Source organism: Scyliorhinus canicula, chromosome 3 (assembly GCF_902713615.1).
Source record: "Scyliorhinus canicula chromosome 3, sScyCan1.1, whole genome shotgun sequence".
NCBI classification, from domain to species: Eukaryota; Metazoa; Chordata; class Chondrichthyes; order Carcharhiniformes; family Scyliorhinidae; genus Scyliorhinus; species Scyliorhinus canicula.
Genome location: NC_052148.1, coordinates 272060211 through 272085103, shown reverse-complemented (window position 1 = coordinate 272085103; position 24893 = coordinate 272060211). Strand labels below are relative to the sequence as shown.

The following is a 24893-nucleotide window of genomic DNA, read 5'->3' as shown; positions in this document are numbered from 1 at the left end:
GGAACTCACCAAATGTATTTGGAGACCGTCTCCTCTGACTGGCCCATTTATGAAATGTTGTGAAATAGTGTTTCCGATTATCTTACAGCACAATGTTTTAAACATGCAAACCAGATGTAGCTGAGCCTCGAAAGTGAAGGGTTGAATTCTTTTGGTTCTGTCAAGTCTGCTGTAAGTCAAGTGGGCAATCTTGAGGGGAGGGGGGCAAGCAGTGCCACCCTTCGTACAACATTCCATGAGGTGCACACCAGTTCAAAAGGCTACATATGGCAGTGACTAAAAAGCTTCCATTCTTTTTAAAGAAGCTCTAAGTATACCGTTGACAGTGGAGGGGCAAAATACGTACAAGAGAAATTTCTAGAACATTCATCACAGGTTACCCTTGTTAGGGAAACCATGAGAACAAATTAAACAGTAGAGGCTTTCAAACAAATGTAAAGCTGGGCTCTTTAGAGCATGCACCCTATTGTCGATGAAATGAAGTGAAAATCGCTTATTGTCACGAGTAGGCTTCAAATGAAGTTACTGCGAAAAGCCCCTAGTTGCCACATTCCGGCGCCTGTTCGGGGAGGCTGGTACGGGAATTGAACCGTGCTGCTGGCCTGCCTTGGTCTGCTTTCAAAGCCATTTCTTTAGCCCTGTGTTAAACCAGTCCCGAGCTGGAAGATACAAAGTCACTACCAAGCTCAACAGATGGGAGGCGTTTCCTTACCATCTTAATTTTTAGAACTCCTGAGGATAACATGAAAGATAAATTCTTCACCCAGAGGTTGGTAAGAACACAGAACTCTCTGCCTCAGGGAGTGGTTGAGGGGAAAGCTGATAACCAGGACGGAGAATGGGATACGAGACTCTCGTGGGTCATAGCAGTTCCGATCCATTGCGTTCATCTACTTGCGGAGTGCACTTCATTTACTTGCAAATTACTTTCAATGTCTGCACGGTCCCGTGAGTTTTTACCTTGCACAGCTCTGGTCTCCAAAACTCTCGATTAAAATCAGGAAGGCTGGAGATGTTGCAACAAGGATGAGATCAGAATCGAGAGTTTATGGCGATCAGGAAAAGCTGAACAAGGTGAGGCCCTTCTCTCTGGGAGAGAAAACTGACGGGGTGACTGTCTAAGAATATGAAAGATAATCACTAAAATATCCGACAGGGAATTCAGGAGGAACGTGTTTACCCATGGAGTTATTGGAGTAAATAGCATAAATACATTTGAGAAGCTGGATAAACATATGAGGGAGAAAGGAATGGAATATTTTGATACTGTGATGGGAGGACATTTATGTGGATCATAGCAGATGCTGTAAATATAATTTGACAGGTCCAGGATGACTGGAGTAAATAAAACTATCAAGATCATTCATACCAGAGAGCGACTTGCGGTGGTGGCATGTAGGTGGGAGTCACATGCTGGGTGGTTCCTGCTCAAGGCTTTGGTTTTTGAAGTTTAATGCCCTGTTCCAGGGACAGTTTTTGAACAAGCTGGGATCGGAAGGTGGGAGAATGCCTAAAACCCAGAAGAAAGCTGGGATACGAGCGAAAGTTAGCCGTCAAGTGAACGGGCCAGCCCGGCTGCAGGAAAGATGGCGGAGGGGAGGCTGCATCGCTGGGTGGGGCCGCGCCCATCACAGTGGCAACTCTGACCGAGGTGATAGCCGGAGAGTTTTCACATAGAATTACATAGAATTTACAGTGCAGAAGGAGGCCATTCAGCCCATCGAGTCTGCACCGGCTCTTGGAAAGAGCACCCTACCCAAGCCCACACCTCCACCCTATCCCAGTAACCCCACCCAACACTAAGGGAAATTTGGACCCCAAGGGCAATTTATCATGGCCAATTCACCTAACCTGCACATCTTTGGACTGTGGGTGGAAATCGGACCACCCGGAGGAAACCCACGCAGACACGGGGCGAACGTGCAGACTCCACACAGACAGTAACCCAAGCCGGGAATCGAACCTGGGACCCTGGAGCTGTGAAGCAACAGTGCTAACAAGTTTTTTGTTTTCTATTTGGGGGGGGGGGGGGGGGGAGAGAGGAGAACAGCTGGGGTTTTGGGTTGGTTGAACAGGGGAGGGTAGTTTATCTTTGTTCTGGCCTACAGTTGGTTACAATTATATTGGGCTTTGGGCTTTGGTGGTTTTTTGGGGTGCAGTTTTTGCACTGGCTGTTAAATTTGTCTTTGTTTCTAGGGACTAGGTCATGGGGGAGGGGATTGGGAGGATGGGGGCCTCTACACTAGCAAGCAAAGGTTGGCAAGGGAACGGGAGTGTGGTGGGGCAGGGAGTGTGGTCGTTGGAACCTGGCCGAACAGGTTTCAATGGACCAGGGATGTATGAAAGGCGGGGGAGGGATTCGATAGTGGAGGTTTTCAAGAGGGGGGGGCGAGAAAGAGTGCGGCAGTAACAAAAGGATGGGTCAAGCCTGAAAGGCAGGGCCTGGGGCCTATGATGGTGGATATGAAGGGGGGGGGGGGGGGGGGGGGGCTGAGAGCCCCCCGTCAGAATAGTGACCTGGAATGTGAGGGGGTTCAGGGGGGCTGGCTGAAGAGGTCGACGGTTTTGACACATTTAAAGAGCTTAAAGTGGGGGCTGAAGAGGTGGGCTGGGCTCATGGGAGGAGGGGAGGAGTGGACCAGCGGAGGTTCCAGCACCCGAGGAAATGGAACCATTTGTTTTTCTCCCTGGTACATAAGGTGTACCCGAGGATAGACTTTTTCATGGTGGGCAAGGCACTATTGGCTGGGGTTAGGGGGGTGGAGTATTTAGCAATAGTGCTTTCGGACCATGCTCTGCATTGGTTTCAGGGAAAGGGGTGGCCCAGAGGCTGGAGTGCAGAATGAACGTAGGATTGTCAGCGGACCGGAGTTTTATAAGATTGGGAAGGTGACTGAGAAATATGTGGGGCTGTGCGGCACGGTGGCGCAGTGGTTAGCACTGCTGCCTCATGCCACCGAGGACCCGGGTTCGATCCCAGCCCAGGGTCACTGTCTGTGTGGAGTTTGCACGTTCTCCCCATGTCTCCGTGGGTTTCACCCCCACAACCCAAAGATGTGCAGGCTAGGTGGATTGGCCGCGCTAAATTGGCCCTTAATTGGAAAAAACACAATTGGGTACACTAAATTTATATTTTTTTTTTAAAAAGAAATATGTGGGGTTTAATTGTACGGGGGAGGTTTCGCAGTTGGAGGCTTGGGAGGCTCTGAAGGCAGTAGTGAGGGGGAGGTGATCGCTTTCAAGGCAGAAGTGGACAAGGAGGAGAGGAACAAATGCCAAAAATTGATGAGGAGATTCTGGAGGTGGATGGGAGGTCCGCAGGTAATCCGGTCGTCTTGGAGGAAGGAATTGCAGGCGAGGTTCGACCAGTTGTCCGCAGGGAAAGTGGGGTACCACTTGGGATGGGGGGGGGGGGGGGGGGGGGTCTTTGAACACGGGGAAAAGTATGCTGGCCGGCCAGTTCCAGAGGGAGGCGGTGGCGAGGGAGATAGTTCAGGTACATCACAGGATGGGGAAGTTGATGGCGGCCCCCGAGCAGATCAATAAAGTATTCAGAGAGTTTTATAAGGAGTTATATAGGTCGGAGCCACGGGGGGAGGAGCAGATGGGAGTTCCTGGATGGGTTGGAGTACCCACAGTTGGGGGAATAGGACAGAGCTGGCTTGGGTGGGTTGATAGGGCAGCAGGTGAAGGAGGATGCAAATGGGAGGATGCAGACAGGGAAAGCGGCAGGAGCTGACGGGTTCCCAGTTGAATTCTATAATAGATTTAAGGACACGTTGACACCTCTGATGATGGGAATGTTCAAGGGTGTGATAGGCAGGGGGTCCCTTGCCACTGATGATGGGGCAGGCTTTGATTTTGCTGCTGCTAAAGGATAAGGATCCAGTGGAGTGTGGGTCATATAGGCCCATATCCCTACTGAATGTAGATGCCAAGACATTGGCAAAGGTTCTGGCGTCAAGGTTGGAGGGATGTCTTCTGAAGGTGACTGGGGAGGATCAGACGGGGTTTGTGAAGGGAAGACGCAGCTCTCGAATGTGAGGAGGTTGCTGAATGATCCTGCTCCGGCAAGGGGAAAGGAAACAGAGGTGGTGATGACACTCGATACAGAAAGCATTTGATTAGGGAAAGTGGGGTTATTGGCGGAGGTATTGGATTTAGAATTGGGCCGAGATTTGTGGTATGGGTGCAGCTGTTGTACAGAGTCAATGGCGAGTGTTCACACGAATAGCATGAACATGGGGTACTTTTGCACTGCACCCAGGTACAAGGCAGGAGTGTCGGATCTCCCCCACTGTTTATATTGGCTATAGAGCCCTTGGCCAATTCGCCAAGGACCTCAGGGTTGTGGAAGGGGATAGTGAGGAGGATGGGGTGTCCTTATACGCTGATAATCTGCTGTTGTGTATGTCGGAACCGAGCATATCGGTGTGGAGTATAATGGAGCTACTCCGAAGATTGGGACGTTCTCGGGGTATAAATTGAATTTAGGCAGGAACGAGTTATTTCATGGCCTCCCAGCCGTGAGTCGGGGTGGGCTTCCATTCCTTGACAGCAACCCACTTTAGGTACTTGGGGGGGAGCAGGTGGCCCGGGTTTGGGGAGGGCTCCAAAAATATTATTTTACTAGTTTGGTGGGGAGGCTGAAGGCTGATTTGTCACGGTGGGACAACCTCCCTCTGTCGCAGGTGGGCCAGGTACAGGCAGTTAGAATGAATGTGTTGCCGCGATTCTTGTTTTTATTCCAGTGCCTGCCGGTCTTTTCTGTCGAACCATGTTCATTTGTTTTGGTCCTGCCCAAAGCTGGAAAGAAGGATGGTGTCCAGTACAATCTCAGGGGTCTTACACGAATGTGGAGCCGATTCACCGAGAAGCCACCTTCAGAGTATTGGACATGCTCGACATGCAGGCGGGAGCGGATATTTTAGCCTTCACCTCGCTGAGCGCCAGTAGGTGGGGCCTTTTTGGTTGGAGGTTAGTTTCTCCATCCTGCGCCTCGGCGGGCAGGGAGACCTGCTGGAGGTTTTGATCCCAGAGAAGGTGAAGTTTGAGCTGAGTGTTGTGGGGGGGGGGGGGGGGGGGGGGTGAAGGTTTTGTTCATTATTCACTCTTGGGAGTTATACGCCATTGACGGTTGGGGGGGGGTTTGGGGTGGATTGTTTTTTTCTATATTGTTAGGGTTGTCTTTGTTTCTCTCTCTTATGGTGAAAATGAAAATATGGCAAATAAAAAGTGAAATAAAAAATTAATACCAGATGGCACACTGGAATTTTACATAGCCAAAATACAGCTTTACACCAAAATAGAGGAACTGGGAGGAGATCATCACCCAGTCAGTTGTGGCTCAGCGGGTAGAACTTTCAATTGTCTGAAGTTTGAGGGTTTAAGTCTCACTCTAGGGCCTTGAACACAAAGGTCAAGCTGACAGTCCCAGTGCAGTATTGAGCGAGTGTTGCACGTTCAGAGGTGGTCTCTTTCACCAGTTGTTAAACCACTTGGTTGGATACAAAAGATCCAACGACACTATTTTGGAGAGCAGGGGGGCTCTTCCCCAGTGTTTTGATCAATATTCATCCCTCAATCCACATCACTCAAAAGAACAATGCTCATTCGACACATTGCCATCCATGTGGGAGCTTGCTGAGTGTAAACTGGCCTTCGCCAAAAGCACACCACTGTAAAAGCACTTTGGGATGTCCCGAGGTTGTGCAAGGTGCTACTCAAATGCTAGTCTTTTCCAAGGCTGATCTAGGGCCGTGATTTTGATTTATGGCAAGCGTGCAGCACCACACAGCGCAGTCAGCCACTGGAGTCAAATATGATGGAGTCCCCTCGGGTGGCAGGGTGGCGCAGTGGGTTAGCACTGCTGCCTCACACCGCTGAGGACCCGGATTCGATCCCAGCCCCGGGTCACTGTCCGTGTGGAGTTTGCACATTCTCCCCGTGTCTGCGTGGGTCTCACCCCTACAGCCCAAAGATGTGCAGGTTTGGATTGGCCATGCTAAATTGTTCCTTAATTGGGGGGGAAAAAATAATTGGGTGCTGCAAATTTATTTTTTTGAAAATGATGGCGCCCTCTCCCAGGCTGAGGAAACCATTTCATAACCAGAAGACCATCTTGGAACATACTGTGTTTTCTTTTAAATGCAAACATAATGAACATTTTATTGAGTTTACAAACTTAATTTCCTTTTTCCGGTCAGTTAATTGATTTTGAACGGCTAAACAATCTCTGTTGGGGATTTTGTTTCAGTCAGGGCACAGAGTCCTGTAGTTACTCATGAAAAACAAAAACAAGGATCACATCAAATTAATTTTCCCTTTTCTAATCAAATGAGGTTATGGCTGTAGTAAGCACTCAAGTCTGTCCAACTAACATTTCAATACATTAAAAAGTGTTAGTTCACAATAATATGGATATAGAAGTTAACAATTTCATCCTAAATATTTTACATTGCTGCCAATCACACAATACAGTCATGCACTCGAGATGTTAAGCCTGTAAACTTGTTAAAATACCTGCATTTATTTTTTTTATCTGGTAATGTAACATTAAAACGTGTTACAAGACACATAATTCCGAATACAGGCTACATTAGGGCAGCAAGAAAAGGACCTCAATTCCTGCTTCGTTACCGGTAATGATATCAACGCAATTCATCTGTCAGAGGGTCCACCACAACTGCTGTGTCAGGTTTTGATGCCGCAGTGAGTTCCTGTGCCTTTTTCTCTCATTAGTTTTCCTAGTGTTTGGCTAATCCGCTTCATCGGGAAGTTTAATTTCCACGGCAAGTGATGTTCTGAAAGCATCGACTATTTAACTTGCTTCGGAATCTGGAAGGAAAAGATTTGCTCAGTCAATTAGCTCATTCACGCACGTTTTGGTTCACAATGAGCGGGCTGATGGGTGCTTCTGATCCAACTTAACAACTGCAAAACCACATGACGATTGAAACGGCAATGCTGCCCTGAACCCAAACAATAATAGGTTTAATAGCCTCTTCGATCTCGGGAGGGTCCTGGCTTTGTGTACATGAAATAAATATGTGAAACAAGAGAACCAAGTTTTCCAGTCTTGCTGTCGCAGACTTTGAATAAAGTTTACGTATTTTCAATCTGTTACACAGGTTACATTATGGAACTGCCCATTGAGCCCAGTTGTGCTGCACACCAATATTTTCTCGAATTTGGCTTTGCTATGCACTGCCTATTCCCTTGCACTGTGTGATCCCTTTAAGATTGCCATGCAGCAGTGCATCTTGAAGGAACTGCTTCTTGTACGCAGACAGTGTCTCCCCTGCAGGGCACAGTCTCGATTGCTGTACGGTTCTGCACTCTCGAAGCAACATTTCTCCCCACCAACCTCCAAACAAAAGTAATTGACATCAAAACATATTTTCACAAATCAAGATCAAATCCTACACACGACATTGAAGCATTAATCTGAATTTCAGGGATATTAACTCAGTAATGGGTCTCTGGAATTGCTGTACGTAATGCAGTTTGACAGCTAACCAAGATAACTGAAACTTTACCCTTCAGTTCATTTCCCTGGTCACTTTGTCTGGTGCTAATCCCAGCGCACGATGAATTCAGGTAAAGTTCTATGTAGCGATGTTCTGTAGCAAAACGAAAATCAGAAGTTAGCAGCCATGGTATTGAGCACAATGGCTGAAGGTTTCACATTTAATCGGTGTCCGACATGCCCAGAGTATGCTCAAATTTAATTGCAACGGATGATTAAAAGGACGAAATCTCGACACCCCCAAAACACATCACACTTCCGCCCATGAAGAAGCCAGATCGGAGGAAAAAATCTTTTCCGTTTCCACCACACAAAATTTATGAAATAAGAAACTTTTTTTTAAGGTAGATTTAGAGTACCCAATTCATTTTTTCCAATTAAGGGGCAATTTAGTGTGGCCAATCCAGGTAGCCTGCACATCTTTGGGTTGTGGGGGCGAAACCCACACAATCACGGGGAGAATGTGCAAACTCCACACGGACAATGACCCAGAGCCGGGATCGAACCTGGGACCTCGGTGCCGTAAGGCAGCAGGGCTAACCACTGTACCACCGTGCTGCCCTTAAAATAAGAAACAGAGAATAATGAGCGGGTTTAGTCGTCCTTTTTCCTAACCCTTCAGGGGACACAATCAGAGCCAGACCATTCGGGCGAGAAGTTAGATACTAACTCGGTGACAGGTCCCGTATTAGCAGTTTGACAGCTACCTACGATAACTTGATTTTCTTGGTCATTACGTTGGGTATAAAGCCCAAAACTAAAAGGTGACAGGAGTGGAACTCTCTCCCACAAAAAGCGGTAGGCACCAACTCGATTAATCATACTGAATCGGAGATCGGTAGGTTTTTTCTAGCCAAAGGTATAGAGGGATATAGGGTCAGGTTGGATGGATGAAGTTAGGATGCAGTTTTCTATGATCACGCCAAATGGAATTGTTTGGCCTGCTCCTGTTTGCGAGTTCACAATTTGGCCATTTAATACCGAGCCAGCTACAAAGGACCAAAGGAACTTTTCCACATTGCGTTATCTGTGGCTGGCGTTTCAAGCAAATAGTTGAGCTGCCATAGCGCATGCAGCAACATTCATACACTACAAAACTAAAAGAACTTGACTTTTGTTACAAGAATCTAAACTTTCTTTTCAGAAACTTTGGCAATATCTTTTTCATGAAAAAGAAAACTGTTTTTACAAGTAGTATCAGAGTGTAAAAGGGGTGTTAAAATTCTATTGTAAAAAGAAACTCAAAGGATAAGAGTGGGAATAACGGCCTTTAGTCAGGCACTCTCTGAGAAATTTTGAAGCGCTGATTATCGAGATGCACGTTCCAGTGCCTCTCACTGCTCACCATTGTGAGGAAACCGGGTCAATTCTTAGTCGAGGCCAGAACTAGAGGCCATAGAAGGTGGTCACCAATAAATCCATGGGAATTTCACAAGATAGATAAGGAGAATTTGCTTCAATTGACAAGAGGATCAGTAACCAGGAGGATTGGATTGGATTTGTTTATGTCACGTGTACCGAGCTACAGTGAAAAGTATTCTTCTGCGAGCAGCTCAAACAGATTAAGTACATGAAAAGAAAATAATAGAAAATACATAATAGGGCAACTCACTACAACAGATTTATGGTAATTCGGTAAAAGGAGCAGGTGGGAGAATGTTTGCCCGCAGCGTGTTGTGATGTGAAATGCGCTGCCTGAAAGGGCGGTGGAAGCTAATTCAACAGTAACTTTCAAACAGAAGGCACAGGAATGGCCTCTTTCTGTGCTGTACAATTCTACATTGTGGATTTTACAGAACATCAGTACCACAAGATCTGCTACGAATGAGCACACATTGAATAAGATGGTTTACCCCTGTAGTAATGCATTATCGGTGTGCGAGAATGAGTAATGTGCTTACGCATGTGTGATTTATCTTTCGTCATGGCAACAACAGCATCATCATGTGTAGCAAAATGTACGTCTGCCTCTCCAGTCGCTTTTCCATCAGGACCGTATTCTACAATAATCCGCACTGGCCTCAATGGTTGGAAGAACTAAAAGAGAAACACACTTTCACAGAAACATTTCCCAAGAGGCTTTTTTAAAGTAACACTCCAACACACACAAAAAACATGCCTTTCAGTTTATACCACATTAAAAAAATGAAAGGAGCATTTTAACAGCCTCTCTGGCTGCAGTTCCTTGATCCTGCAGGAGAGACATCAGCCTCATAGTGTTACCAATCTCACCCACTGGCATTTATTTCACTGCATTAACTGTTACTGAAACTCTAGTCAATGCCTTTCTTACCTCTAGCCAACACACACCTGGTTGGCCTGCCACTTCTACCCTAAGCTTAAGGTCATCCAAACTTCCCTGTGTCTTAACTCGCACCAAGTCCGTTCGCCTATCACTCCTGTGCTCATTGATTCACATTGGCTCCCGGTGAGGCAAAGTCTTCACTTCAAAATTCTCATCCTCGTTTTCAAATCACCTCTATGATCTCGTCTTGCCCAATGCTATCACCTCCTCCAGCCCCACAAACATCCGAGATAATTTCACTCCTCTAATTCTGACATCCTGGGCAGGATTCTCTCAGCCCGGGCCGGAGAATCCCCATGACCAGCGCAAATCGTGCTGCGCCGACGCGCAATTCTCCGCAGAGCAGAGAATTGGCGCCAGCGTGGTCGGGGGCCATCGCCCCCACAACCCAAAGATGTGTAGGGTAGGTGGATTGGCCATGCTAAATTGCCCCTTAATTGAAAAAAATGAATTGAGTACTCTAAATTATTTTTTTTTAAGGATCAGAGAATCCCGTCCCCTGAACTCATTCAAAGCAACCATATAAAGATCAAATGAATTTATGTTGGAAACGACACCTCAATCGGTGAGTTGATTTAATTTCCCCTGTGAATAGCTTCCCAATCTTAATAGGTGCCAGCTGTCTCTCTCACCTGGTAACTTACTCACATCAGAGATTTGAGATTTTGAGTGCAAAATCCAGGCTGATGCTCCCTGTGCAATACTGTGCAAGCTCTGCACTGTTGGAGATGCTGTTTTTTGGATGGGGCATTAAATGGAGGGGTGTCTCTGCTCTGTCAGCAAGGCGGAAAAGATCCTGTGGCACCATTCAGAAAGCAGGGCAGTTTTGCCCAGTGATTTTGGCTGATACTTATTGCTCACCCAACATTACCGAAATAAATAATCTAGTCACTACCTAGAGCAAGCTGGGAAACAGCGTAGGGCTCATTTTGCTTTATACCGTCCATTTCTTGTTGTTTTGATTTTGAGATGCTCGTCCACATCAGAGTGCCAGGTCAACACTGGACACTCGTTTGGGCGGGTGGGTGTAGGGTTAAGGTTTAAAACTTAGAATGAGTGTGTAACTAATCAGGGCCAGAAGATGTCCAGATCCACAGCTGGTAAGAAACACTCACAGCAGTGGCAGGAGCCGAGAGGCCACTGGCAGGGGTGGGGGGGTAGGACAACAAAATGTCATCGTAAGTGTGAACATGCCGAACTGCCTAAAATAGCCTGCACAGGTTTCAGTGGCACGTTGTTAATTGCTGCTTGTGCTGGTGGCAACCTGTTAGCGTAATTAACACATTATAGGCAGCATTCCCGGCCAGGCAGAGATGGTGTGAATGATGGGGCACTGTGCCACTCAATTTACCAAGTTAAACTGACTTAAATGTGGCCATGGTGCAGATCTACATTTGAACATACATTGCCCGCAGTAAACTGGAAAGATGTAACAGAATGTTACAAATATACAATTTATTTTTAATGAACAAGACACTTACTTTCACAATATCCTGTCCATTGACCCGAAATGGGAGGCCCCTCATATGAACATTATGCACTTCCGATCTTTGAAGACAGTGATTAGGTACCAAATCATCGGTAGATACCTGCACTATTAAAAGGAAATCACAAATCGGTATAATAAAAATAATTACCAATTGAACATAAACATGAGAATGTCTAACATCTTACAAATGTAGCTGGTCACACACTCCAAACAACCGATCAAATAATATACAGCATTCAAGAGGGATGCGCTGGGACAACATGTAAGCAAATGCAACGTTAGCCTTCATTCCAAAGGGATCGGAGTACAAGAGTAAGGAAGTCTTGTGCAATTGTACAGAGCCTCGATATGGCGACATCTGGAATACTTTGTTTTCCTTGCCCAAGGTAGGATATACTCACCCGAGAGGGAGTGTGCCAAGGTCCACCTGACTGATTTCCGGGATGAAGGGATTATCCGATGGGGAGAGAATGAATAGACTCGGGCTATATTCCCTAGAATTTAGGATGAAAGTTGATCTCATTCAAATATATAAAATTGTTTAGGGGCTTGACAGAGATGTTGTCTGGGAGGATGTCTCTCCGGGTTGAGGAATCGAAAAACAGGGACACAACTGCAGGATAAGGAATCAGCCGCTGGAATGAGATGAGAAGAAATTTCTTGAAAGAGCTGTGAACTTTTGGAATTTGCCACCCCAGGGAGCTGTGGATTGTCAGCCGTTGAGTATATTTACCCCTAGACTGCGGACTCCATTTTAAAGGTCACCTTTGAGGTTACAATTAATTGTCTACTTCCGGGTTAAATTGTCGTTGACAGTATTCAAGACTGAGATCCACACGTTTCAACAGGAACAGGCCTGAGGGACCGGCCCTACCCCAGCTCCTATTTCTTATGTTCTTATTTAAGTTATAAAGATGTTATGTCAAGGATGCAATCCAGGGCGGCGCAGTGGTTAGCACTGCTGCCTCACGGCACCGAGGACCCGGGTAGACCCCAGCCCCGAGTCACTATCCGCGTGGAGTTTGCACATTCTCCCCGTGTCTGCGTGGGTCTCACCCCCACAACCCAAAAAGATGTGCAGGGGAGGTGGATTGGCCGCGCTAAATTGCCCCTTAATTAGAAAAAGAAAAGAATTGGATACTCTAAATTTATTGATTTCTTTTAAAAAGGATGCAATCCAATCCCACAACTCAGATGACAAAAATGCTCTTTGCAAGTTGATGAGGTTTTCAGGACCCGACTGAATCATTTCAGCACATATTCACATCTCTTACCATTCTGGACGCTCTCTTCTATAACCCCGTTATTACTGTTACTGTTAGCCACAGTACTGCTTTCATCATCTGTTACAATATCCCGTGCTGTAGGACATCGAGGCAGCTTCTTTGAAGGGCTGATATACAAGCGGAGATCATTCCTGGTGCTGCGGAATATTTCAATGTACCTAATCACAAACAGAAAGGCAGTGTGTGGGAGATCATTCCGAATCAGTGACGCTTACAGAATACTAAAATGATGCTTTCTTTGTAATGTGGTTCTCTGCCATCATTGTTATCTGTCATTTAGTTATTTTGTTTGATATCACCCTGATTGGTAAATTAATCTTCTGTCTACCCACCCTCGAAACTTCTGCTGCACACTGAACAGGAGTGGGGTCGGTGCGTTGGGAAAGCAGAGGAATTTGGAAACTTACAGGACATGAAAGGCAGCACCGTGGGTTCATAATGCTGTTTAAAAAAAAGTGAATTAAATTCAAATTCTTCTGGATTTTGATTTGTTTTATTGCCACGTGTACTGAGGTACAGTGAAAAGTATTGTTCTGCGTACAGTCCAGACAAATCGTTCCATACATGAAAAAAAACATAGGGCATGCATAAATACACAATATAAACACATAAGACATAGGCAATTCGATATATATAGAATCTTCCATCGGGCAGGAGATACAAAGTTCAGAGAACACGCACAAACAGACTCAAAAACAGCTTCTTCCCGCTGTTACCAGACTCCTAAACGACCCTCTTATGGACTGACCTCATTAACACTACACCCCTGTATGCTTCACCCGATGCCGGTGCTTATGTAGTTACGTTGTGTACCTTGTGTTGCCCTATTATGTATTTTCTTTTCTTTCCTTTTCTTTTCATGTACCTAATGATCAGTTGAGCTGCTCGCAGAAAAATACTTTTCACTGTACCTCGGTACACATGACAATAAACAATCCAATCCAACATGTAAAGCATTGGTGAACCTACATGAAACCCGAATAAGACCTCTGTGAGAGTGCTGTTTGCTGTATTGGACCCACAGTATAGGAAGGATAGAGGCTTTACAGAAACTGCAACACTGATTCACTAGAATGCTGCTTTGTACGAGGATAGCCTTAAAACCTGAACCATTCTGTTAGAATGACCAGATGATATGGCAGGGATATTTTAGAAATATAAAAGGAGACAATTTTCAGTAGTGGCACGGCAGCACAGTGGTTAGCACAGTTTGCATCAAAACTCCAGGGTCCCAGGTTCACTGGCTTGGGTCACTGTCTGTGTGGAGTCTGCACGTTCTCCCCGTATCTGCGTGGGTTTCGTCCGGGTGCTCCGGTTTCATCCCACAGGGAGGAAAGTAGATCCTTGGAAAATAGGCGACAGGTTTAGATAAAGGATCTGGATCGGCGCAGGCTGGGAGGGCCTGTTCCTGTGCTGCAATTGTCTTTGTTTTTTGTTCACATGTCCAAAGATTTGCAGGTTAGACTGGCCATGCTAAATTGACCTTAGTGTCCAAAAAGGTTAGGTGGGGTTACTGGGTTGCGGGGATTGGGTGGAGGTGTGGAGCTCAAGTAGGGTGCTCGTTCCAATGGGCCGAAAAGCCTCCTTCTGCACTGTAAATTCTATGTTTCAAAGATGTGCAGGTTAGGTGGATTGGCTATGTTAAATTGTCCTTATTGTCCAAAAAAGGTTAGTCGGGGTTACTGGGTTACGAGGTAGGGCGAGAGGCGTGCGCTTAAGTAGGGTGCTCTTTCCAAGGGCCAGTGCAGAATGGCCGCCTTCTGCACTGTAAATTCTATGATTCTATGAAGGGGTAAAGATATGCAGTTCACTCCATCAACATTGCTGAGCTAACTCCCAGTGGACGCAGGGTATAACACAAGCACAAAACGTCCTTAGGATTTTGCCTTTCCTCCGCAGGGAGGCCACACAGCCTTTGCCCCTCACTAATTAATTCAGGAACTAATGGGTGTCAAACCACAAATTAATTGTTTCTTTCAATTTCTTCGTTGTTTGTGGAACCTTGCTGTTCACAAACTAGCTCCAGTGCTGGTCTACGGTGCTTCAAAAAAGATTAATTTGTTGTTTGTGAAACGCTTCATAACCTCCCGAGAACAGGCGACGATGATCTTGTCTAAAATGTAACTTTTGTTCTTTCATTTTTAAGCAAACACATACCTGGAGCCCATCATTTGTCGGTCTTTAGTCAGGGCCTGCTCTGCGATTTCCTGAGACACAAACTGGACAAAAGCATCCCCAGTATTCCTGCCACGGTAATCCCTTGTTATTGTTACACCATCGTCTACAATCTCCAGCCCTGCCATGAATGATATTCAGAGAAAAAACTGTCATTCAATATTACTATTTGACAACAAAGTAGTACAAACGATAAGGTTGCAAACACCCTCCTCTCACTCCTGGAACCTGCTCAGGCCAAGAGTTAGAAGATCTCGTCCCTCTGTCACCTACAAGGAAATTGAATCTGGAAATTCTCAAGCCAGGCCCTAGTGGGAACACAGCCCACAATGCCTACACAAGCCCACTAAATTAGCCCTGGCTTCCTGAAACGCATACCCACGGAGCTCGTGAAGGTGGCAACTTCTCAAAAGGTGTGACCGAGTCCGCTTATAATTTCGGGAAACAGAGATAGTGGTCTAACCTGTATCTAACTTCTAATATGCACAATTGAGATTGATTGCCAGCACCACTGGGAGCTATAATTAGAAAAGTATCAATCAGTATGTGATGAGCACAACGTTAATTGTGCCGGATGTACAGAATGTTAATCAGGTTCCCTGTACACAGGGCAATAATTGTACAGTTTACAAGATAATAATTACATCTTCAATCTTTTCAGAGGCACACTAAGGGAATACTGTACTTGGTGAGTTCAGGCTCAAACAAATTGTTCAGTTGTTTTATTTGGAGCAGGTGGGAAAACAGAGGTCAGCAGATACAATTTGCTTATTTTAATGAACTGATCTTTGTATAAGAAAACGGGACAAATGGTTGCACTCTTCTTGATGTTTTTTCTTGGAGAATAACTCCCCTCATTCTCCTGACTTGGTATAAATATTGAAACACCCTCTCTCCCTCTTTTAACTCTCATTTCACAGACAGAATTGAAGAGGTTTCTAAAACAATGGGTGCGTGAGGTATGAAAAACTAAAGAATACAATTTTCACTTTAAGCAAGGACTCATTAAAATAATGAATGTAGGGATAAATAGCCAGAACACCCTGAATCACAGCACTTCACAATGACCGAGGTGCAGCAAGCAATCAGAACAATTCTACTTCAAAAATAAAACCAGCCAATGATGGTTATCATCTGGAATGCAATAGCATGCAAAAATATTTGCGGAAGAAATAATTCACAGGGTAATGGGGAAAGAATACCAGGACTAATTGGATAGTTCCGTCATAGAGCTGGCACTGGCACGAGGTGCTGAATGGTCTCCTTGTGTGCTGCATCACTCGATGATGGGGATGGCCACACAAGGGCAGTGAACACAAAGAATGTAGGCAGGCCAAGAACTGACCAGAACATGTTGAAATTGTTAACGCACCAGCAAAGAAGTGGGCGATGTCCTCCGTGGTGCAGCTAAATGGCAGTCCCCTCAGGCGTACAACACAGCCATCTGTCAGCTCCTTCTCACTAGAGTGCAGACGTTTCAGAAGGGTGTTCACATCATTGTTGCTGAGTTCGAACACTGAGGAAATTGAGATAAAAAGTTTGATCATTTAAGTTTCTCATGTGGAAACTACACTTGAACACAAGCGCTTTACTCCAATCCGTACTCTTTATGGCTCCTCCCAACATTTCTCCCCTGTGTGTGTTTGGTTTTCCCCAATTTACCCCGAAATTCAGTAACGTGTTCCTCGCACCTTGCTTCACGAATGACCACAAGGGGAACAGGAGAGAGATTAATCTAATCAGTGCATCCCCCACAGCCATAGATAAAAAAACTCAAGAGCCATGGGAGAGGAATCCAGTGCTCTTTTCTAATTTCAGTGGGGGCAAGTAGTAAAATATCCCAAGGTGCTTCACAGCTAGGTTTTAAGTTATTTTTTAAAATTTGTTCAGGGGATGTTGCCAATCCCCCATTGTCCTCGAACAGCGGTTTGCTAGGCATTTAAGGGTCAACATTGCTGTGGATCTGGAGTCACGTGTAGGTCAGACCGGCTATGGTTGGCAGATTTCCTTCCCTTAAGGGAGGGACCCTAAAGAAACCAGAAGGGTTTTTACGACAAAGATTTCAGGGTCATCGTCAGACTTTTAATTCCAGATTTTTACTGAATTCAAATTTCACCATCTGCCGTAGTGAGTTCCGAACCCGGGAGATTTACCCTGGGTCTCTGGATTACTAGTCCAGCGACAATACCACTACACCATTGCCTCCCTGTGTCTTAAATGGTTGGGGGAGGTGGAGAGGTTTAGGGAGGGAATTCCAGAGGTTGCATGCCTAGATGCCTGATGACACGGCTATCAATAGAGGAGCAATTAAAATTTATAAAGAACAGTATGACATTCCAGTAACAAAACCTGCAGCTGTTACTAAAACAAAGCCAAGAGTTTAGAAGAAAATTAATGTCCGTTATTATTTCCCACATTTAGATGGAATATGAGTGCAGTGCTTCACTCCTGCTCACACACATCCAGTGGCATTTTGGCAGTTTAAATTTATTTTTAAAATAAATTTAGAGCACCCAATTCATTTTTCCAATTAAGGGGCAATTTAGCGTGGCCATTCCACCTAGCCTGTACATCTTTGGGTTGTGGGGGCGAAACCCACGCAAACACGGGGAGAATGTGCAAACTCCACACGGACAGTGACCCGGGGTCGAGATTGAACCTGTGACCTCAGCGCCGTGAGGCTGCAGGGCTAACCACTGCGCCACCGTGCTGCCCTTGGAAGTTTAAAATTGAAATTACCATTGAAGTACAGCTGTTCCTCAAGGTTTAAGAGAGTTTAATTCCCTTGCGAAAAGGGATAACAGAAAGGAGGGCCAAATAAAATAGTGACGGTGCGTGTTAAAGCAACAGATTTCAGCGCAATTTTCTGAAATATTTACTTTCGTTGAAGATAGCATCATGCTGCACACCATTTGATAGTTTACGTGATAAGCTGAACCAGTACCACACATTGATGTTGACCAAGTATCAAGGACACTGGGAGAAATGTTGATCAGATGATTTGAGTTTCTTGTGCTTAGTAAGTAACATCTCAGAGAAGAAACTACTTTAAAGTTTATTTCGATTGATGATGCTGCCATGTTGGTGGGAAATGGCCTATTGTTATAAATGAAACTTTATAGAATTTACAGCACAGAAATTGCCCATTTGGCCTAACTGCTTAGCGCCGCTGTTTACGCTCCACAGCAACCTCCTCCCACTCCCCTCTCCATCAGCCTATCCTACTATTCCTTTCTCCCTCAAGTGTTTATCCAGCTTCCCCTGGATGCATATTACATTGCAGCTACTCATCTCAAATACTCCCTGTGGGAGTGAGTTCCACATTCTCCCCACTCTCTGGGTAAAGAAATTTCTCCTAAAGTCCTGACTAGATTTATTACTGACTGTCGTCGATTTATGAGTCCCAGGTTCTGAACTCACTCACTCAACCTTTTCCCTATCCACCCTACCAAAGCTCTTCATAACTTTGAAAGATCTTGATCAGGTCGCCCTCATTCTACTACTTTCTGTTCAGTCATTCCAGATGGTCATATCTTCTCAGTTTTGGTATCATTCTATCAGTATCCATGCAAGAACATGCGTGTGCTGGGACTGGGTAATGTTATAAAATCACTGATGTGGGGGCGGCATGCGATTAGCACTGGGACTACGGCGCTGAGGACCCAGGTTTGAATCCCGGCCCTGGGTCACTGTCCGTGTGGAGTTTGCACATTGTCCCCGTGTCTGTGTGGGTTTCACCCCCATAACTCAAAAGATGTGCAGGGTCGGTGGATTGGCCACACTAAATTGCCCCTTAATTGGAAAAAAAACTAATTGGGTTTTAAAAATTATAAATTTAAAAAATAAATAAAATCACTGATGCTATGTCAACAGCTTAATGTGGCCAATGATTAACAATGTTTAAATACAGATCAGACATGAAGCTCACTCTATTCAATATACTACCACGGCAGTGTTGATATCCTGTACAGTGGCAAAATACTGCAGATGTTGAAAAGCTGAAAGACCAATTGAAATCCTCAGGCAATCAGGCAGATCCATTGGCATCTCTCCGCAGATTTGCCCTATCTGCTGAGATTTCTGGCATTTTCTGGGGTTTAGATTTCAAACATCATGTAGGTTTGGCTCTTTATTGCTCAGTAGACTGCTTTGCATTTCAAAGCAAGCTATCTCTACTCGCATCCATAAAAATACCAACGCAACAAAATCAGGCCATTCAGCCCAGTGGGTTTCTGCTGGCCCTTTTCTCCACGTCGCCTACTATAATATCATAAGGCTGCTCCTTCGAGCTACAGCTAACACTGGTTTATTTTTAACTTGCATCTCAGAGCAACTTGATCCAAACTCTCAAAATCTGACTGTTACACCTAAGACAAATGCATGTTTTATTTTAATTGCCAGAGTTGCTAACTATTAAGTTTTTAGAAGCATTTTTTACATGTGGTTCCCACTGAGCATGTCACAGTGTCACAGGACAAGGTCTTCCAGGCACGTTTGCAGGGCAGAAGCACAATAACCGGTGACAAAGGTCAGTAATCACAGAAGCATTCCAGCTCCCATTTATTTCTCGCTTCACAGAGCTTTCAGGATGTTGCCTTGCAAACCCAGCTTCTCCCTCCCATTCCCCAGGCAGACGGAACAAGCACCACACAACAGCACCCTTGGGATTGCAGCAGCATAGGCTGAGTGCAGTGACAACACATGGGAGACTCTGCCATGTATCTGGCACAACACAATGAGAGATCATTATGTGAGCGGATTAAGAGGAGGACATACAGCATCAGTCCTGGGGAAAGTGGGAGCTGTACCACTGGTTAGGTCTATTCCTGAACCATGTTGGGCTTGGTGTTCTAGTGAGCCACATAAGTAGGGAAGTAGAGAAGATTTGAAACTAAATAGTGGGAGCTAGGGGGATGTTGCGGTTAGCTAGTGTAGATGCAAGGCAAGAGAGAAAGATACTAATATGAGGAATGATAAACAAAACGCGATAGGAAAGGACAGAGAGCAAAAATCTAAGAGTAAGTCAGCAAATAAGGCCAGAGGTTACAAAAATAATAAATAAACAAAAACGAAAAGCTCTGTATTCCAAATGGAGGACCCACCATCCGTGGTTAACTAAAAAAGTTAAAGATAGTAACAAATTTAAAGAAAAAGCATATAATTGCGCAAAGATGGATAGGTCAGAAGATTAGACAGAATATAAGGAAAAGCAAAGAATGACTAAAAGATTAATAAAGAGGGAAAAGTTGGGAGTACGCTAGAAAACCAACTAGAAATATGAAGACAGATCGTAAGAGTTTCTATTGATATTTTAAAAAGAATAAAGTTAACAGAGTGAGTGTTAGTTCGATAGAAACTGAGTCTGGGGAATTAATAATGGAAAGTAAGAAGATGACAGATGAATTGACAAGTATTTTGTATTGGTGTTCACTATAGAGGATACAAGTAACATCCCCAAAATAGCTGTAAGTCAAGAATTGAAATGGAGGGAGGAATTCAGGAAAATTACAATCAGCAGGGAATTGATACTGAGCAAATTGTTGGAGTTACAGGCCGACTATTCCCTGAATCCTGATGAATTTCATCCTCGGGTCTGAAAATAAATTGGCGAGTGAGATAATTGATGTGTTCGTCTTAATTTTCCAAAATTCCCTAGATTCAGGGAAGGTTCCATTCGATTGGAAAATAGCAAATGTAACTCCATTATTCAAAAAGGGAAGGAGATAGAGAGCAGGAAATTACAGGCTTAAAATGTCTGTCATAGGCAAAATGTTAGAAGTTACTATTAAAGATGTCTTCAGGGCACCTTGAAAAATTCAAAGGAACCAGGAACCGTCAACATGGTTTTGTGAAAAGGAAATCATGTTGAATGAATTTATGGGAATTCTTTGAAGGAGTGCTGTGCATAATGGGGAACCGGTGGATGTACTGTACTTCGATTTCTAGGCGGCATTTGATAAGGTGCCCGATCAAAGGTCATTGCAGAAAATAAAAGCTCATGGTGCAGGGGGTTATATATTGGCATGGAAAGATGACTGACTAGCTAACAGCAAACAGAAAGTTGGCATAAATGGCTCTTTTTTGGGTTGGCAAGATGTGCCACAGGGATCAGTGCTGGGGTCTCAACTTTTCACGACAAAAGAGAAAATGCTGGAAAATCTCAGCAGGTCTGGCAGCATCTGTAGGGAGAGAAAAGAGCTAACGTTTCGAGTCCGATGACTCTTTGTCAAAGCTTTTCACAATTTATTTAAATAACTTGGATGTAGGGACTGAAATTATGATTGCTTAATTTGCTGACGACACAAAAGATAGGTAGGAAAGTAAGTTGTGAAGAGGACATAAGGAGGCTACAAAGGGACAGAGGTAGGTTAAGTGAATGGGCAAAGATCTGGCAAATTGAGTGTAATGTGGGCAAATGCGAAATTCTCCACTTTGACACTAAGAATAAAAGCACTAAATGGTGAAAGATTGCACAGCTCTGAAATGCAGAGGGATCTGGGTGTCCTAGTGCATGAATCACAAAAGGCTAGTATACAGATACAGCAAGTAATTAGGAAAGTTAATAGAATGTTATCATTTATTGCGAGGGGAATTGAATACAAAATTCAGGAAGTTATGCTTCAGTTATACAGGACATTGGTGAGGCCATATCTGGAATATTGTGTACTATATTGGTCCCCTTAGTTAAGGAAAGATGTAAATGTGTTGGAAGCAGAGAATAGCAGGAACAGGCACGTTCTTTTATGAAGGAAGAATGGAGAGACGAGGATTGCATCTGCCGGGGTTTAGAAGAGTAAGAGGCGACTTGATTGAAACATACAAGACCCTTAGCGGTATTGACAGGGTGCACGTGCAGAGGATGTTTCCTCTTGTCGGAGAATCTAGAATTAGGGGTCACTGTTTGAAAATAAGGGGTCGCTCCGATAAGACAGAGATGAGGAGAAATGTCTTCTCTCAGATGGTCATGAATTTGTAGAATTCTCTTCCTCAAAAGGCATTTGAAGCAGAATCTTTAAATATTTTTAAGGCAGAGCTGGGTAGATTCTCGATAAACAAGGGCTGAAAGGTATGGGTGGGGGGGGGGGGGGGGGGGGGGGTAAGGCAGGAATGTGGAGTTGAGGGTACAATCAGATCAATGGAGCAGAATCGTGGAGCCATAAGGCCTATTCCTGCTGCTAATCTGCATGTTGGTATGCACATTTAAGGTATTGGCAAAAGAATCAGAGGAACAAATGAGGAGAACATATTTTTGACCAAGCGTGTAATTATCTGAACTACATTGCCTGAAAGGGCAGTCGAAACAGATTCAATATTTCCCTTTCAGAAGGGAAGCTGATCAATACACGAGGAGAAATCTACAGGGCTGTGGGTAATGAACAAGAGTGCACTAACTGGTTAGCAGTTTCAAATAAGTAAACAATGGGCCGAATGGACCTCTTCTGTGCTGTCCGATTCTATTGGAGAAGAACAGATTTCATAAACATATGCGTAAGCTTACTTGTGACACTAATAAAGATTATTTTTTTTTTTATAAATTTAGATTACCCAATTATTTTTTCCAATTAAGGGGCAATTTAGCGTGGCCAATCCACCTACCCTGCACATTTTTGGGTTGTGGGGGCGAAACCCACGCAGACACGGGGAGAGTGTGCAAACTCCACACGGACAGTGACCCAGAGCCGGGATCGAACCTGGGACCTCAGCGCCGTGAGGCGGTTGTGCTAACCACTAATAAAGATTATTAGATGTGCCAGGTAATCCAGGATTCTGAAGTTCATTTTCAATGTACCTTCAATATAACGCTGCCCCAAGTACTTCCTGTGCTTCTCCAGAGCTTTTTTCACGTCATCCGCAGATTTGAGTTCAACAATTGCTTCTCCGCTTGGCTTTCCACCTCTGCTGCATAGGAAGTGTACCCCTTTAACGCCATCCACAACACCGCAATCTAATTCAGAGGAACAAAAGGACACATGGAAGAGACACAGCATAAAACAGGACTCCCAGCAAGCAAAACAGATGCTACTGAACTGTGAACATATGTGTACACATTATTAATGACTGATTGGGAGCAAAATGGCTGTCCTTTGGAAACTTATGCTGATCTGGCGAGATGAAGAGGGGGTTGGTAGAGGTTCATGTGCAGCATAAACATGGGGATTTGCACAGTAACTTGATTGGAGTGTTAATGTAAGCCTACTTGTGACAATAATAAAGATTATTATTATAAATGTTAGCACAGAGCAATGTGGCCAAATGATCTGTAGTAAATTCTACTAAATTCTTGAATCTGAGGATCTGCACAATTATGCACCACACTACATGGTCTGGCAGGTTCACTTCCTGCGATGTTCTCAGTCTGTCTAACACTCCTCTGGTTTGCCGAGGGTACATTTTTCTCATTATTATTGATTTGCAGCAACAGAAGCATCACAGACTTCAAAACCGCCTAGACAGGGAATCGTCTGTCAGATCAAAAATGAATAATTAACTGAGCGAATTCATATTTAATATGGATTTTTGAAAATAAATTTAGAGCACCCAATTATTTTTTTCCAATTAAGGGGCAATTTAGCATGGTCAATCCACTACCCTGCACATCTTTGGGTTGTGGGGGCGAGACCCACGCAGACACGGTGAGAATGCGCAAACTCCACACGGACAGTGACCCAGAGCCGGGATCGAACCCGGGACCTTGGTGCCATGAGGCAGCAGTGCTAACCACTGTGCCGCCGTGTTGCCCTTGGCCATTGATGGCCGGTCGACACTAATGTAAAAGAGCCAAGTGATAAAACATGGATCTCATTGAATTGTACAATAAGTATTGTGACCAGTGAGCATTTCCCTCACCGAACCCATTGGCTTTGGTTTCTGGCACAAACTCCACTCCCCAGTCACTGACACCGTCTCCTTTCTTGGCCACTGTGAGGCCGACCCAAGCCGTTTGTGTCCTCGGTGTCATTATCTGATCCCCAGCTGAGCATCCCACCCCACATCCTCCATCAGCAAACCCACCTCGGCAACATCACCGATTCTGCCCCCGTTTCAGTTCATCTGCTGCCCACATCCTTGCTCATGCGTTTGCTATGTCTAGACTCAACTATCCCAATGCTCTCCTGGTGGCCTCCAAGCTGCTAGCCCTATGCTGACTCACCAAAGTCCTCACTCTCTGGACTTGTTGATCCACACTGGCTTCACACTGGGGGGGGGGGGGGGGGAACATCACAGTCAAGACTGAATCTCTTCTCTACCTCGTAACCACTTATAGGCATTTCCAGCATGGGTTGCTGGGTAGTAATCTGGATTATTGGCCAAGGGGAGCAGAGAGCAAAAGCCAGCTGCACATCCACAGCGATCGCTGATTATACCTGGGACTTGCCAAAAAGCTGAGCTAACTCTGAGAGAGACAGGAATTTCCAGTTTATGACTGTGTGGCATCGGCAGAAAGCCTCAATGATAAAACCTGCATTTACTTCGCTTTTACTAGTGTCATCAAACACCACCCCACATAGGAGAGGGAGTTAGGTTACTTTCATTCAGGAATAAATTCCAGAACTTGGGGCCTTGTCAGCTGAAGGTACAACAACCAACTGCTGCCTCAACCAAGTGGGAAGGCTCAAAGATGGAGGAGGGCGTGAGCCCAAGGGGTTAGGAAATGTTCCCCCTCAGATGTGCAGCCATGAGGTGTATGCCCCCACGCGGGACACACAGATTAGCCTCTCCTCTTAATTTTGCAATTACGCCCAATTGCAACAAAAGGCCAGCCGCTCGCACAAACCCCAGAAACCGAGGGGGAAAGCTGGTTATAGGGCTGGAGAAATTTTCAAAAATAGGGATGAGTACTTGTGTGTGAGGATAAAAATGTTAACATCGTTGGACCAGGAACCCATCTAGATCAGCGAGCAGAGAGGTGCTTACACACGCCTCAGCAAAACATTACGACACAAAGTGAGTGGCATAACAGGTTTTTAAAAAACAGCTCTTCATTAACCAGCTGTCATGGAGCCAGCAGCCTCGAGGGAGAGACAGTAAATAGGGCGGCTATCTAGCTTTTAGTGAATGCCTTACCTGAGAAAAACCCCAACACATCTTCCGCAGAGCAGGACCATGGCA

At 45.0% G+C, this 24893-nt stretch overlaps 1 protein-coding gene across 1 annotated transcript; it reads right to left on the bottom strand.

Annotated features, from left to right (window-relative positions):
* Positions 1 to 6136: 6136 nt before the first annotated feature.
* LOC119963675 (heterogeneous nuclear ribonucleoprotein H-like) lies at positions 6137 to 24888 on the bottom strand (the record flags this gene model as incomplete). Its single annotated transcript, XM_038792993.1, has 9 exons — positions 6137 to 6837; positions 7539 to 7622; positions 9430 to 9565; positions 11315 to 11427; positions 12597 to 12766; positions 14766 to 14904; positions 16156 to 16299; positions 22573 to 22728; positions 24849 to 24888. Coding segments are annotated over 9 exons (999 nt in total), but the record flags the coding sequence as incomplete, so codon positions are not given.
* Positions 24889 to 24893: the final 5 nt, after the last annotated feature.